We start from the raw sequence: 14,207 nt of genomic DNA, 5'->3' as shown, positions 1-14,207 counted from the left end.
AGCATTTAATGGGTTATTTTATTTTTGTTGAAAATTTACAATTTATTTAACTAATTTTTTTTCATAAATAATTAAAATCATGTTTTATTAATCCTTCTTAAAATCAATTTTTTTCTTTGGTCAATTTAAGACTTTATAATCTTAATTTAGAAGTTTTCTTTCAATCCTATTCATGAACATTTATTGTGATGAAAAGTAATAATTAGATTTGATAAGTAGTTTATATATGAAGAGAGAAAAAAAATATATACCTATATTTTTAGCATAAATATAACTCATGCTTTATAAATTGGTTTTTAAAATCAACTTTTCCTTTAGAAGCTTAAGAATTTTATTCTTAATATTAGAAATTTTTATTGAATCCAATGTGAAAACTATAATTTTGATGCATTGTATTATCGTGCAATGAAAAAAAACTTGTTTTATATTCTATACAATTCAAAGTTTGAAATGAAAATTGTAACTTTGGTAATATGCTATTCATGACAAGCAATCATTCATCTCTACCTCTATCTTCCTCTTTCACCCCATCTCTCTCTATCTATTTTCATCTTCATTTTCATCTCCATCTCCATCTCCAACTCCATCTCTACCTCTATTTGCATATCTCCACCTTCCTCTCTAACTATATTGACAGGAACATGACGCATTGTCTTGTTTTTTTAAAGTTACCCTAAAATCATACATTTTCCCTATAATATAAAATTACTAAGATTTTAATTATATTTGTAAAAATAACTGACCAACAAATTTAGGGTTAAGCCAGACGAGTAAAAAGAGAGTGGTAGGTAGATAATCATGGAATTGGCAAGAAATTAAAGACATGAAAGTGAAGTGATAGCTACACATTTATCACAGAGTACCATCCCTACATTCATTTTGAGAAACGTTCATAATCAAAAAGTAAATTGTCTGTAGAAGTTCAAATAGGTAACTCAGTCTAAGCTCCCTGGAATGAACTCCAAGTTCTCTGAAATCAATCAGCTTATTTTCGCTGACAAAATATACAGCAAACAAAAGGTCATACAGTTAGCTAAACAATATCAGTATAGAAAGCATATAAGAAATCTGAATCTGATAACATGTTTACAAACCTAATAGCCAATAAACGGCAGTTATTACAATTATCTCCCTAGACACACAACAGCATTAAAATGGAACCACGATTGAAAGATGTCGAGATAATTCTTGTTTATTTAGAAATGATATAGCAAAATACAATAGCCAGTACAGATCATTTAATAAATCGTCTGGGTGAATTGATAGACGAATGTTGGAATGACAAGGGCGGAAGGCGGGTGCCTTATAAACCTATTTTTTATTAACGGAGAAGATTGTATGGAATTGGAAAATGGTAATAATAGTGATCGATGAGGGACGGAATACTTTGGTGGCTACGCCGTTTTAACAGAAGCCGATTTGGAAAGTTGTGTCATGTCATGAATAAACCTGTTCAAATTCATAAAAGAAGAACCTCCCTGCCCAACAGCTTTAAATGCCGCCTCCTTCAACTCCATGCCCCTTTTTCTCAGCTCCTGCGCTTCCTTACCCTCCATCAGTCTCCTCACGCCTTTCTCTATCTCCTCCCTTTTGATCAACAGATTTTCATCAACGTCCACGCCTTCCAAGTCAATGCCAATCTTCCACACATCCTTGCAGAAGCGGCAATCCAGAAACTGATCACAGAAATAGGGCCATCCAAGAATGGGAATACCCATGCTCATGCTCTCCAAACACGAGTTCCACCCGCAATGGCTGAGGAACCCTCCTACGGAAGGATGAGACAGAACTTTCACCTGAGGCGCCCATTTAACAATCAGTCCCCGATCCTTTGTCCTCTCTTCAAAACCCTCCGGCAGAGTTGCAGGCACGCCTCCCGCAATATCCATGCGCAAAACCCACAGGAAAGGGTGCTCACTCTTCTCCAAACCCATCGCGAGCTCTTGTAGCTGTTCGTTTGATTTGACAGCGATGCTGCCGAAGGAAACGTATATCACAGAAGCCGGCTCTTGGGCGTCGAGCCATTTCAGACAGCTCTCGTCCTGCTCCAGCAAACTCCCACGCCCGTTCAAATCTTTTCCTTCCAGCAAATTGGGAAGAAATACAGGCCCTACTGCCAAAGCAGGGCAGCCATTACAGGACAGTGCGCTTACCGTCTCAGGGTGTTCCAGCTCATCGAACGTGTTGACCAGCACATAGTCTGCCTTGCTTTGGAATTGGGACTCACGCAGGGCCCACTGGAATAAAACGCCCGATATGTCGGTGGCGCGATAGAATGAAAACAGATCGCTGGGCAACAGAGGCGGAAGATTACCGGGCAAACAAGTGATCACTTTGTCCGCCCTCTTCGATTCCTCCACTGCAATCAGTTATGACAAATATTTTGAGCAATCAAAATAAAATTGAGGAAGCCTCAGTGGTATAGAATTTGTACCTTTGACAGGAATATGTCCGCTGGAGAGGAGAAGGTTGGCGTTGCACTGAGCAATTGAAGAGGCAGCGCACAATGTCCAGAAGATCACTCGGGGCACTCCCAGTTTTTTGGCCACTTGTTGAGTGCAGGACATGAAATTTTCTGTTATTATGCAGGTGATGGGAGGAGTTTTTCCGTCTGCTAAGCTGCTCAGCAAATGATGCTCCAAGACAGGGCCAAGATTTTCCATTGCGATTACGTACTCGCCCAGATTGGCGAGGCGACCATGAGCTGGCGGCAACCCATCTGGAATGGTGAGAAACTTAAACGCGGCTTCTTCATCATTATGAGCTGCTTTGGAAATGCACTTGTGACTCCATTCCGTGTTTACGAAAGTGATGAAAACCCCTCTTGAAGAGAGCAACTGGGCCAAATTAATGAGAGGATTGATGCTGCCTTGCGCAGGGAAAGGTACAATCACTGCGTGCAGGCCACTCATCCCCATCTTTCTAATTGCTTGAGATCAGTTGATCCCGGCCCTCATATATATACACTTCAACAAGTATTATGTGGATCTAGAATGTTAGGTGTAAATGAAATTTCTTGTATACCTACAAGATCAAGTTAAAAGTTATTGCTAAAAACAGAAACGAAATTTTTCAAGATTAATCCATGTTGTATCAAGCAACGGTAGTCGTGCTTAAGGATGATACTTTGATGGTTTGGAAGTACATTCACCAAGAAAATAACACTATACGAGGTTCGGGTTCAATTTCGTAAATGATATAGGATGAATTTGGTGAGGTGGGATAGGTAGATGAAGAGTATAAGATGGGATAGGTAGATTAAAAGTTTGATACAAAAGCTCAAATTGGTTGACAGCCTCCACAAGTGCCTTCACATGGGTGGTGAATAAGAAAGTATTTAAAAGTTTCAAGGGGAATATATGGTGGAGAATTCTTCTTTGTATTCTTTTATTTTGACATTTTGAATCAAAATAAAAATTAAAATGATAAAAAAATAATATTATATGATGTTCAAATTCATAAATGATATAAGATGATATTCAATTTATAGAATTTTGGCTATAAGATAGGATTGGCAGATTAAAAGTATGATGTGAAAGTTTAAATTGATTGAAAGCCTTAGAAGAATAATTAAAGGACAAGTGTCTTCACATAGGTGGTGAATGAGGAGTCAAAGATTAAAGGAGAATATGTGGTAGAGAATTCTTTTGATTCACCTCCCAAGAAGTGCTAGTTCTGGAGGCAGAGATGAACAAACAGAGAAGGGCAAAATAGAGACAGAAAATACTGGAAGAAATCTAAAGTTAATCTGCTCTGAAAACAAGAGACAAAAACATTCAAATAACCAGTCCTTCTCTTCATTCATTCAAATATCAAACCATACAAATAAGACAGAGCTTGAGCTCTTCAAATAGTTTCTTAGACATGAAAAATGGAAACCCCTGTTCTGATTCTGCTCTCTGTTCTCCCTGTTCTGCCTTGTTTTTCTTACCCGTGCGATGCCCTTTTCAACATATATCTCTGTCTTAAAAATAAAATTATGAACTTAGCCTTTTTGTCATAAGCCAAAAATAAATTCCATCGTATGGGGGGAAAACAAAAACTAATTAATTATATTTAATGCTGACTTAGCAGCTACCGTGCAGAGAAAGATATGATCAGGATATGCCATCAAACCAAATTCAAAAAACTGTCCTAAAACGGAGGCGAGAAGAGAGAGGAGTAGTTGAGCTTGCAGGAGGAGTATACGGATGCATTAAAGTTTCCTGCAATTGGGATTAAATTCTAACACTCCCCCTTAATCACAATTGCTACCATCTATGATGCCCAATCGATCTCTTTGATAGATAAAACTTTCTTTTCCCAATGCCTTGGTGAAGATATCTGCACATTGATCTTGAGACCTGCAAAATTCCAAAAAGATTTCTCCATTGCTGATTAGTTCTCTAATGAAATGATATCTAGTGTCAATATGTTTGCTTCTCTTGTGGAATACTGGATTCTTTGACAATGCTATGGCTGAATTGATGTCACAGTAGATCTTTGTTGCCTCCTCTTGTTCTTGTTTGAGATTTTTCAAAACTCTTCTCATCCAAACTGCTTGACATGATGCACTTGTGGCTGCTACATACTCTGCTTCAGCTGATGAAAGAGTGATAATTGGTTGTTTCTTTGAAGACCATGAAACTACACCTGTTCCAAAATGAAAGACATAGCCGGAAGTGCTCTTCCTATCATCAATGCTTCCAGCACTATCACTATCCGTGTATCCTATGAGTTTGAACTCTTTTGAACTTGAATATTGGATCCCATAATTCTTGGTTCCACTCACATATCTCAAAATTCTTTTACCAGCTTGCCAATGTGAAACTTTTGGAGACTCCATGAACCTTGAAATCAAACTTACACCATACATAATGTCTGGCCTTGTTGCTGTTAAATACATGAGGCTTCCAACAAGTTTTTTATACAAAGTTGGATTTACCTCAGTTCCTTTGTCATCTTTACTCAATTTCAAACCTGTCACAATTGGTGTTGGGGCTGATTTGCAATTCATCATATTAAACCTCTTCAAAATGTCATTTGCATATTTTGTTTGAGAGATGAATATACCATTTTCATTTTGATTCACCTCAATGCCAAGAAAATACTTCATTCAACCCAAATCAGTCATCTCAAATTCTTTCTTCATATCTGATTTGAACTTGTCAATTGATAGATCACCCGTGAATACTAAGTCATCAACATATAAGCAAACAATTATGATCTCACCTTGCTCATTCATTTTGGTGTATAAAGTAGGCTCATTGCTGCACCTATTGAATCCATTTTGTAAAAGATAAGAGTCAATTCTGCTATACCATGCCCTTGGGGCTTGTTTGAGTCCATAAAGAGCCTTCTTGAGCTTGTAAACCTTGTTTTCATGACCCAAAGTCTCATAACCAGGTGGCTGTTCCACATAGACTTCTTCTTCTAAAATGCCATTCAAGAAAGCTGATTTCATGTCCATTTGATATACTGCCCATTTGTTTTGAGCTGCTATGGCCAATATTGTTCTTACGGTGTCCATACGAGCAACCGGTGCAAATGTCTCATTGTAGTCTATTCTGGGTTGTTGAGAGTAACCCTTTGCTACTAACCTTGCCTTATGTTTTTGGACATCACCATTTGCATTCAATTTGGTTTTGTAAACCCATTTCACTCCAATCACCTCTTTTCCTTGTGGAAGATTCACCAACTCCCATGTTTGATTCTTTTCAATAGAATCTATTTCTTCATCCATTGCAAGCATCCATTTTTCTTCTTTAATTTCTTCTTCAAAATGAATTGGATCATCTACATGTTAATATAAAGCAAAAAGAGAAGTCTGTCCTTCATTGTTTCCACTTTCATTTTGCTCATAAATCTCTCTTAAACTTCTGATTTTTTGTCTTCTTAAGCTTGCCAATGTAGGATTTGACATGTCACTTGATAAGGACCCTGTGGAATGTGGACTTGTTGTCCCTGCACTAAAGATCCCTATTGTTGATGGTGTTTGCTGCCTATTTGCTTGAGTGTTTGTTTGCATACGTGACGCTGTTCTTACACTTGATGATGGTGTTGCTTGACTACCTTGTTGTCCTTGAATGGGTGTAGGAGGACTGACATTTGGAAGACTGCCTGCTGCTATATCATCTTCATTTTCTTCTTGTGGTAAAGTGGCTACAATATTAATGGTTTTATCCATGGTTCCATCCCATGCTTCATCTTCTACAAATTGAACATCCCTGCTGATTATTACCTTCTTGCTGATTGGATTATATAGCTTGTATGCCTTGGATTCATTACTATATCCCACAAATATGCATTTTTCTCCTTTGTTGTCTAATTTTCTTCTCAATTGATTAGGTACATGTGCATATGCAACACATCCAAAAACTCTCATGTGAGCAACATTATGTTTTCTTCCACTCCAAGCTTCTTCCGGAATCATATTCTTCACACTTTTTGTTGGACATCTATTCATTATATAGGCTGCACATGATATAGCTTCAGCCCAATACTCATTTGGCAAATGTTTGGCCTTCAACATGCTTCTAGCCATTTCCATGATTGTCCTATAATTCCTTTCAGCTACCCCATTTTGTTGAGGTGTGTAGCTAGTGGTGAATTGCTTGTGAATTCCATGTTTCTTGCAAAATCTTAGAAGATCATTTGAGATGTATTCACCACCTCTATCCGTTCTCAATGCTTTGATGTAGTGACCACTTTGTTTTTCAACTAGAGCTTTGAATTGACAAAAATATTCAAACACTTCACTTTTATGCTTTAGAAAGTAAACCCATGTTTTCCTTGAGTAATCATCAATAAATGTTAAAAAGTAGAATCTACCACCTATTGAGGGTGTTTGCATTGGGCCACACAAATCTGAATGGATTATCTCCAAAGGTGCCTTAGCTCTCATTGACATACCTGCTGGAAATAATTCTCTATGCTGCTTTCCAAAGATGCACCCTTCACATACTCTTTCCAGTTTCTCAATTAAAGGCAATCCATTGACCATGCTTTTCCTATGAAGTAGATTTAAAGCTGCAAAATTTAAATGCCCAAATCTTAGATGCCAAAGACAATTTTCATCTTTAATTTCTGCTTGAAAGATTACTTGAGTGACTGCTATAGTTTTTTCTTCATCCTCTTGTGAGTTTGTTGAGGGGGGTCCTTGAGCAAATTCAATTTTTAAATCAGGTTTTATCCTTAATGGAAACATCCTATTGTTTGTCATTTGAACCTTTGCTATGAGTTGATTGCTTGGATATTTGTCTAAAATTATGCACTCTTTGTTTTTGAAAGAGACTCTATAACCCTTTTGGACAAGCTGCCCAATGCTCATTAGATTATGTTTTAAACCGGGAACAAAATAGACATCGGTTATATGTTTCTTCTCCCCCTTCTTGGTTAGAATGTTGATGTTCCCTTTTCCTTTGACTTCAACTTTATTATCATTGCCCAAAGTTACATCAGACTTTATGTTGTTATCCAAACTAGAAAACATTTCTAAATTCCTTGTCATATGATTGCTACAACCCGAATCTAAGAACCATACATCTTTTTCATTTGCTTGAGCAACATTGCATGCCAAAAACATAGTGCGCTGTTCTGATTTTTGGTTTTGATTTTCTTTTATGAAATTTGCATTTTGCTGCCTAGAGTCATATTGTTTCTTTCTACATTCATTCATATAATGCCCAAATTTCTTGCAATAGTGACATTGGACTTGAGATTTGTCATACCTTTGGATTTGAAGGTGATTTTGAGATGGATTTTGACATGAATATTGGCTGCTACCTCTTCCACTTGAGCTTGATGGGCTGCCTCCTCTTCCTCTATGAAAATTTCTTCCTCTACCTCTGAAATTTGATCTACCTCTGCCTCTACCATGGCTGATTAAAACTTGAGACTTGAATGCATGCTCCAATGAAGTGTTTGCTGTCCTACTCAGCCTATGTTCGTGAGAAATAAGAGATGCATGAAGCTCATCAACTGAAAACTGTGAGAGATCTTTTGTCTCCTCTATGGTTACAGCAATTGATTCAAATTTTGTGGGCAAACTCCTTAAAATATTTTCAACCACTCTTTGATCTTCAAGTGTCTCTCCATGAGATCTGATTTGATTTACTAATCCAATGATTTGAGTGAAGAATGAATCTACTGATTCAGTGTCCTTCATATATATTGTTTCAAAGTCCCTTCTCAACATTTGTAGTTTGGCTGTCTTCACCTTTGTCATTCCTTGGTAGGCTGTTTGGAGAATATCTCATGCTTGTTTTGATTTTGATGCACCTTGAATCCTTGGAAAAATGCTTTCATGAACTCCTTGAAAGATGAAGAAGAGAGCTTTTGAATCCTTCTTTCTATTTTCCTTCAATAAATCTTTATCTACTTGAGACAATGCATTATATGCTGCTGTGTCTATTGGTTCTGGGTAGCCATTCTCAACAAGCTCCCATAAATCTTGAGCACTAAACAATGCCTTCATTGTGATTGCCCAATAGTCATAGTTCTTGCCATTAAATTGAGGAATTTGTGGGTTTGTCAAGCTTGTGCTTGCCATTGTTGGCTGTAAATACCCTTGATCAAAAAATAAACTTTGTTGAAGCTTTTTGTTGATGAAGCTCCTGCACTAATAACCTTCAGTTCTTTCTTAAAGCTTTCCTTGAGCAACCTTTGGCTCTGATCAACCTGCTCTGATACCACGTGCTGGTTCTGGAGGCAGAGATGAACAAACAGAGAAGGGTAAAATAGAGACAGAAAATACTGGAAGAAATCTAAAGTTAATCTGCTCTGAAAACAAGAGACAAAAACATTCAAATAACCAGTCCTTCTCTTCATTCATTCAAATATCAAACCATACAAATAAGACAGAGCTTGAGCTCTTTAAATAGTTTCTTAGACATGAAAAATGGAAACCCCTGTTTTGATTCTGCTCTCTGTTCTCTCTGTTCTGCCCTGTTTTTCTTACCCGTGCGATTCCCTTTTTCACATATATCTCTGTCTTAAAAAAAAATTTATGAACTTAGCCTTTTTGTCATAAGCCAAAAATAAATTCCATCGTATGGGGGGAAAACAAAAACTAATTAATTATATTTAATGCTGACTTAGCAGCTACCGTGCAGAGAAAGATATGATCAGGATATGCCATCAAACCAAATTCAAAAAACTGTCCTAAAACGGAGGCGAGAAGAGAGAGGAGTAGTTGAGCTTGCAGGAGGAGTATACGGATGCATTAAATTTCCCTGCAATTGGGATTAAATTCTAACAAGAAGGAGAATACATGATAGAGAAATATTTTGAAGAAAATAGAAGGATGAGATATAAATGATTTACTTTAGATTATCATAGTACAAGTCATTTATTCCATGTGACATGGTGCTAAAGCCTATGTCACATGAACAAGAGGACATGCCTTATCTATAAAGGTTATACCTATATACATGTGAAAATATGTAAAATTTACAAAAGTTTAATCAAGGTTAATGTGTATGAATGGGGGATTAATAAACCTTAATTCATTAATTCAAAGTGGATAAATAAATAAGTTGGAATTTTGATTTGATTTTTTTGGAAAGGGAATATAAGCCTCAGGTAAATAAATCTTTACTTGAGGTGGAACTTAAATGATGATAAATAATTAAATAGTGAATCTATTAATTTTTATAAAAAATAATATTTAATTAATATGTCGATGGAAATAAGATAATTAATTATTTAAATATAGATTTATTCAATCAATTATGGAAGAAATGCTCAAATACTTAGATATTTAAGGATATATGAAATTTAGGTGTTTACAGTAGTAATGAAATAGTGACTAATTATATTAACCAATAAAAAATATTCAATAGTAATGAAATAGTTTAATCAACTTCCCTTGCTCTTTGTTTTTTAGTCATCCTTTTCAACTACATTGTAGTCTTGCCCAATCTTATTTCTTTCGATGTTTTCATTTTTTAGTTTCTTCCTTCTTGTTCTCTCTTAGTATTTAGTATGAGTAGTTTGCATTCCATTACATTTATAATCTTAGTTCTAATGATGAATCACAAAGTGTAATATGAAATATTGATGTTAAATAAAATTACACAATTGCATCCATAAAAACTACTAATTATTATCAAGACATGAAAAGTAGTGAATAAATGTTTGGAAGGATGTGGAATTAAAAAAACTACTATATTTATAATAGCTAATACAAAATATTAAAAAAAATTATAATTGACAATTTTGTGTAAAAGTACCATCAACATATCTATGCTCTAAATAGATAAAGTGGACGAGGACTCAAACTCTTACGTAACAACCAAACCAAGTTAAATATTAGTTATAATAATCTAATAATAGATTACTTTAAGACATATATTTAACTTGGTTTGACAAATCAAAAAATCATTTATCATTGTCACATGTCACATGATTTTGCAAGTTCTATACTTTCACTCAATCTCGCCATTAATGAAGAAAGGTGTTGATGCCTTTTATTATGTTTTACATTCTTGTCTCTTATTTTCTTGAGAGAAAATGGGTTGATGCATCTTCTCTCAAATGCTTCCAATAAATTGGTCAACTAAATAGGTAAGCACTTCTTACTTGTGGATTCTTTACCTACTGTTAATTTCTATGCCATCATTAATATCCATACGCAATTTCTTAAATTCAAATTTTCACCTTATTTGAGCATAAATTTAGCCACATTTTGCTCTCTCCTTAATTTAAGTGCACTCCATTGTAGTTCACACAATTCAAGGAGGCATATTATCTATTGATTCGATTTTTATCTTCTATGTAGTCTCATAGGTGTTATACACATTTTATGTACATGATTGAATTATCTAGATCTAAATATCAATATCATTTTTATCACAACCTTTTTAAAATGGGGATAGGGTGTACTCTAAGAGGAAATTGTAGACAATAGCACTCTTTCCCTTTGGTTTATTGTAACTTTTGGTAAATGTCTTGAATGCATGATTGTAGTGCACAATTTGACTATGTTGGCACACTCATTGACTAATAACTAATCATGCATTTTGATATGCCACATTTTTTCATTCAAACCCAATGTACTATTGCTCGCGATAACCTATTCATCTTTTAGACAGTCTTGATTAGAACTATGATTTCAATCCTTAAATACTAAGCCCCATGATACTACCTAGCAGTACCATCGTTTCCTTTACCTCATATATGAATAGGCTACTAAACAGTATAGGTTGCAAAGAGCATAATTTGCTTAAGAAACAATCATACAACTTTCATTAGAATTGCAGCTTAAATACAACTGTCATCATGATTGTATCACATACACTTAACTTCCCCACTCTCAATCCACATCTTTCGAATTCAAAATCCAAAACTAAACTTTTAATTAGTTAAAAAATTTTACTTCTCCAATTTCAATTATCAAATCTCTTTTAACTCAATTGAGTGTTTCTATGATTAGTTTTGATTGTAGGTTGTAAAATGGCCCGATATGACAACCAGACAAGCACTCGTGAAGGTAAGCCAGAAGTACATGCAAATGGTGTGATATGAAAACCAAAAATAATTGGTTGTAAGATGGTGATGGAGGTTGTCCCATTTTCAATTTGGCTATGGGGGCAAAAATTTGCACCGTGCCCATCCCCAGGCTCGTCACATCCAACTGTACCATGTCCCATTGGATGTAACTTGCTAGAGCCTTATAATAAATTTAATTAATTTAATTTAATATTTTTTAAACATTTTTAATTATATTTTTTTTAATTTTTAAAATTTATAATTAATAATATAATAAATAAATAATGAATTATATATTTAAACAAATTTAATAATAAATATGTCTAAAGTTACACGAATATATAGAGTAATTTTAAGATATATTTAATTTTTTTTTTATATTATCAATGTTAAAATCGATTATATGTTAAATTTAATTGATTAATTTTATCATACAAATTTCTGCTTTTCTATAGAGGCAAAAATTAAAATTACTTATAATAAATTTAACATATAATTGATTTTAACTAGAAATTTTTTTAACATACATAAATTTAACATAAGAAATAAAAATTTGTATGTTAAAATTACATATGTTAAATCTCTAAATAATTAAGTGATTTTAACATTGATAATATATAACTAAATGATATTAACATAGAATTTTAACATAGAACTTAACACTGATAATCCCAGACCATGTCAACTACCTTCTTCAGGGAGAGAAATCTAAAATATCTATCAATGATTGAGTTGCTACTTAGTTTTTTCCTTACTCTCCTCTCTTCCCTTGGGGTTGTTCGGAGGGGTTAGTTTCATAATTCAAATAATGAGAATATTCCTACGATTACTATCAGTTGGATGGTTACTCGTTCGGCCAGCCTGGCTTCAAAGGACGTGCTACTTTGTTGGCAAACCTTTTGGGCTTATCACCTAATAATGAGATACAATATTGAAGTTAACATGATGGTTGCCATCGATACCTACAGGCTTCTCATGCCACACAACCAGGAAAGCATTTTGAACAGTGTATTCAATATTTCCCATGTGCCTAACTTCATGTCTCATTTAATGACCCTTGGCTCGCACACTTCCCATTGTTTTCTCGCAGCTAGTTTATCCAAGGGTCTTTGCAATCTTCTCTACGAAATCATCTTCATGACTAAAGAAGCTCTCTTGGAGGATCATATGGGGGATGAAAAGGTCAGATATGAGCCGGATAAACCGGATGACTTCAAGAATGACCCCCTAGTCTGGAATTTCTGCGTGGAAGGAGGGGTCATTGATTTCTTGAAATGTCTTCAGGTCCATGATGAGCAACTCTCTGCTGAATTTGTGACATTTTGTTCAAAGTCTCTGAGGAAACCATCGCCCAGGCCATGAGACTGCCCTCAACAGGTCACGTTGGAAGTGCACCAGCCATGTGGCCAATAGTGAAGGCTTGAAATGTTTCTTCTACAACCGTGAGGAACCTATTAAACTCCAAGGTGGGTTTTCCCATGAAGAGATAAAACATCCTTGGAATATGATCTGCTTGATGATAATGAAATATTTCATGCTCGAGGGAAGACACAAAGTATTTTATTATTATCATTTGCTCCTTATGAATCATTTTCATAATAACAATTTTCTTTGTCTTCCTTTTTACTTGTTGCATTCCATTGAAAGCTCTGTCAAGGATACCTTGGACCCCAAGCATGAGGACATGCCACCATACCTCCTCCACCAGCGTCTTATTTATAGGCTTTATAAATATCACTAGGCCCTTCCCCCCCCCCCGTCGGAACCTCACACTCACTCAACCCCCTATGCCAACCCCTCAACAGCTTGCTGCCCTTTCTATGGCTTTTCCCAGATTTTTCCAACTTTCGCATAAGGCCTTTGCTACGACTAATTTCCCAATATCTCTGCCTGCTTTTGCCTCCATAGTTTCAATCTCTGAGGTCTCCCCTAGCTTGATGCCATCTGCCTCTCCCAGCATGTCCCTCTCCCTTTCCAAGGGTAAAGGTAAAACTCCTGTCAAATGTAAATGAATTATCTTTGAGCAAAATTCATCTTCCAAGGATGTTGAGAATGATAACACCTCCCCTGACTTTGAGGGAAGAAGGAGGTCTGGTAGATTGGCCTCCAAAAACTTGGTTAAAAAGAAGAACCCTGTGATTGAGACGATTGACTCTGGGGAGGACCACATGGAGGAAAAGGATGGGGGGGACCCTAAAAAAACTATGGGCCCCCTTGGTAAGGATGCTGCCAAAGCTGACAAGGGAAGGGATCCTATGGATATGGGCTCTGTGGGAGCCACTGGCGAGGGTAATACTTATACTCAAACCCTAGATTTTGTTGACGATAAGGATAGGGTCCCTATGGATATGGGCATTGCGGGAAGCACCAGTGAGGATAATACTAATACTAAAGCCCTGGACTCTGTCGATTTGGACCAAGATGACAATTTGAAGATGGCAGAAGAGGTGATGGACTCTATTCCTTTGATGGAACTTGACACTAGAACTAACAGTACCCTTGCTGAGGATGTGGCCAAGGCAGTGGCTATGATTGTGGATGAGAAGACAACAAAGACCCCCTATGAGGCCCCTACCCTGGAGCAAATGGAAAAGTTGGGCACCGACATGATGGACATCATGAAGAAGATTGAGAATCTGGGTCCTGTGCTAGAACTAAAGGCCATCATGGATAAGGTCAAGAGGCTCCAGAGCATGGTTGAAGCCAAGGATGCCCAAATTGTTGGTCTTAATAAGTTT

General features: G+C 36.1%; 1 protein-coding gene across 1 annotated transcript; it reads right to left on the bottom strand.

Annotated features, from left to right (window-relative positions):
- Window positions 1–1,394: 1,394 nt before the first annotated feature.
- Window positions 1,395–2,918, bottom strand: LOC131071941 (linamarin synthase 2-like). The gene is made up of 2 exons (XM_058007917.2): window positions 2,435–2,918; window positions 1,395–2,359 (listed from the first exon to the last, which is right to left on the bottom strand). Exons 1-2 carry the CDS (start codon window positions 2,916–2,918, stop codon window positions 1,395–1,397), a joined length of 1,449 nt encoding a protein of 482 aa, XP_057863900.2.
- Between the last annotated feature and the right edge of the window lie 11,289 nt (window positions 2,919–14,207).

Source organism: Cryptomeria japonica, chromosome 1, assembly GCF_030272615.1.
Source record: "Cryptomeria japonica chromosome 1, Sugi_1.0, whole genome shotgun sequence".
NCBI classification, from domain to species: Eukaryota; Viridiplantae; Streptophyta; class Pinopsida; order Cupressales; family Cupressaceae; genus Cryptomeria; species Cryptomeria japonica.
The sequence above is the reverse complement of the archived record's forward strand: the minus strand, read 5'-3'. Positions and strand labels throughout refer to the sequence as shown.

Bases quoted from the DNA above. Each gene is read 5' to 3' on its own strand.
- LOC131071941 (XM_058007917.2), bottom strand. From the start codon at position 2,918: ATGGGGATGAGTGGCCTGCACGCAGTGATTGTACCTTTCCCTGCGCAA. The intron at 2,360-2,434 runs GTACAAATTCTA...AACTGATTGCAG, and splicing joins CGGACATATTCCTGTCAAAG to TGGAGGAATCGAAGAGGGCG.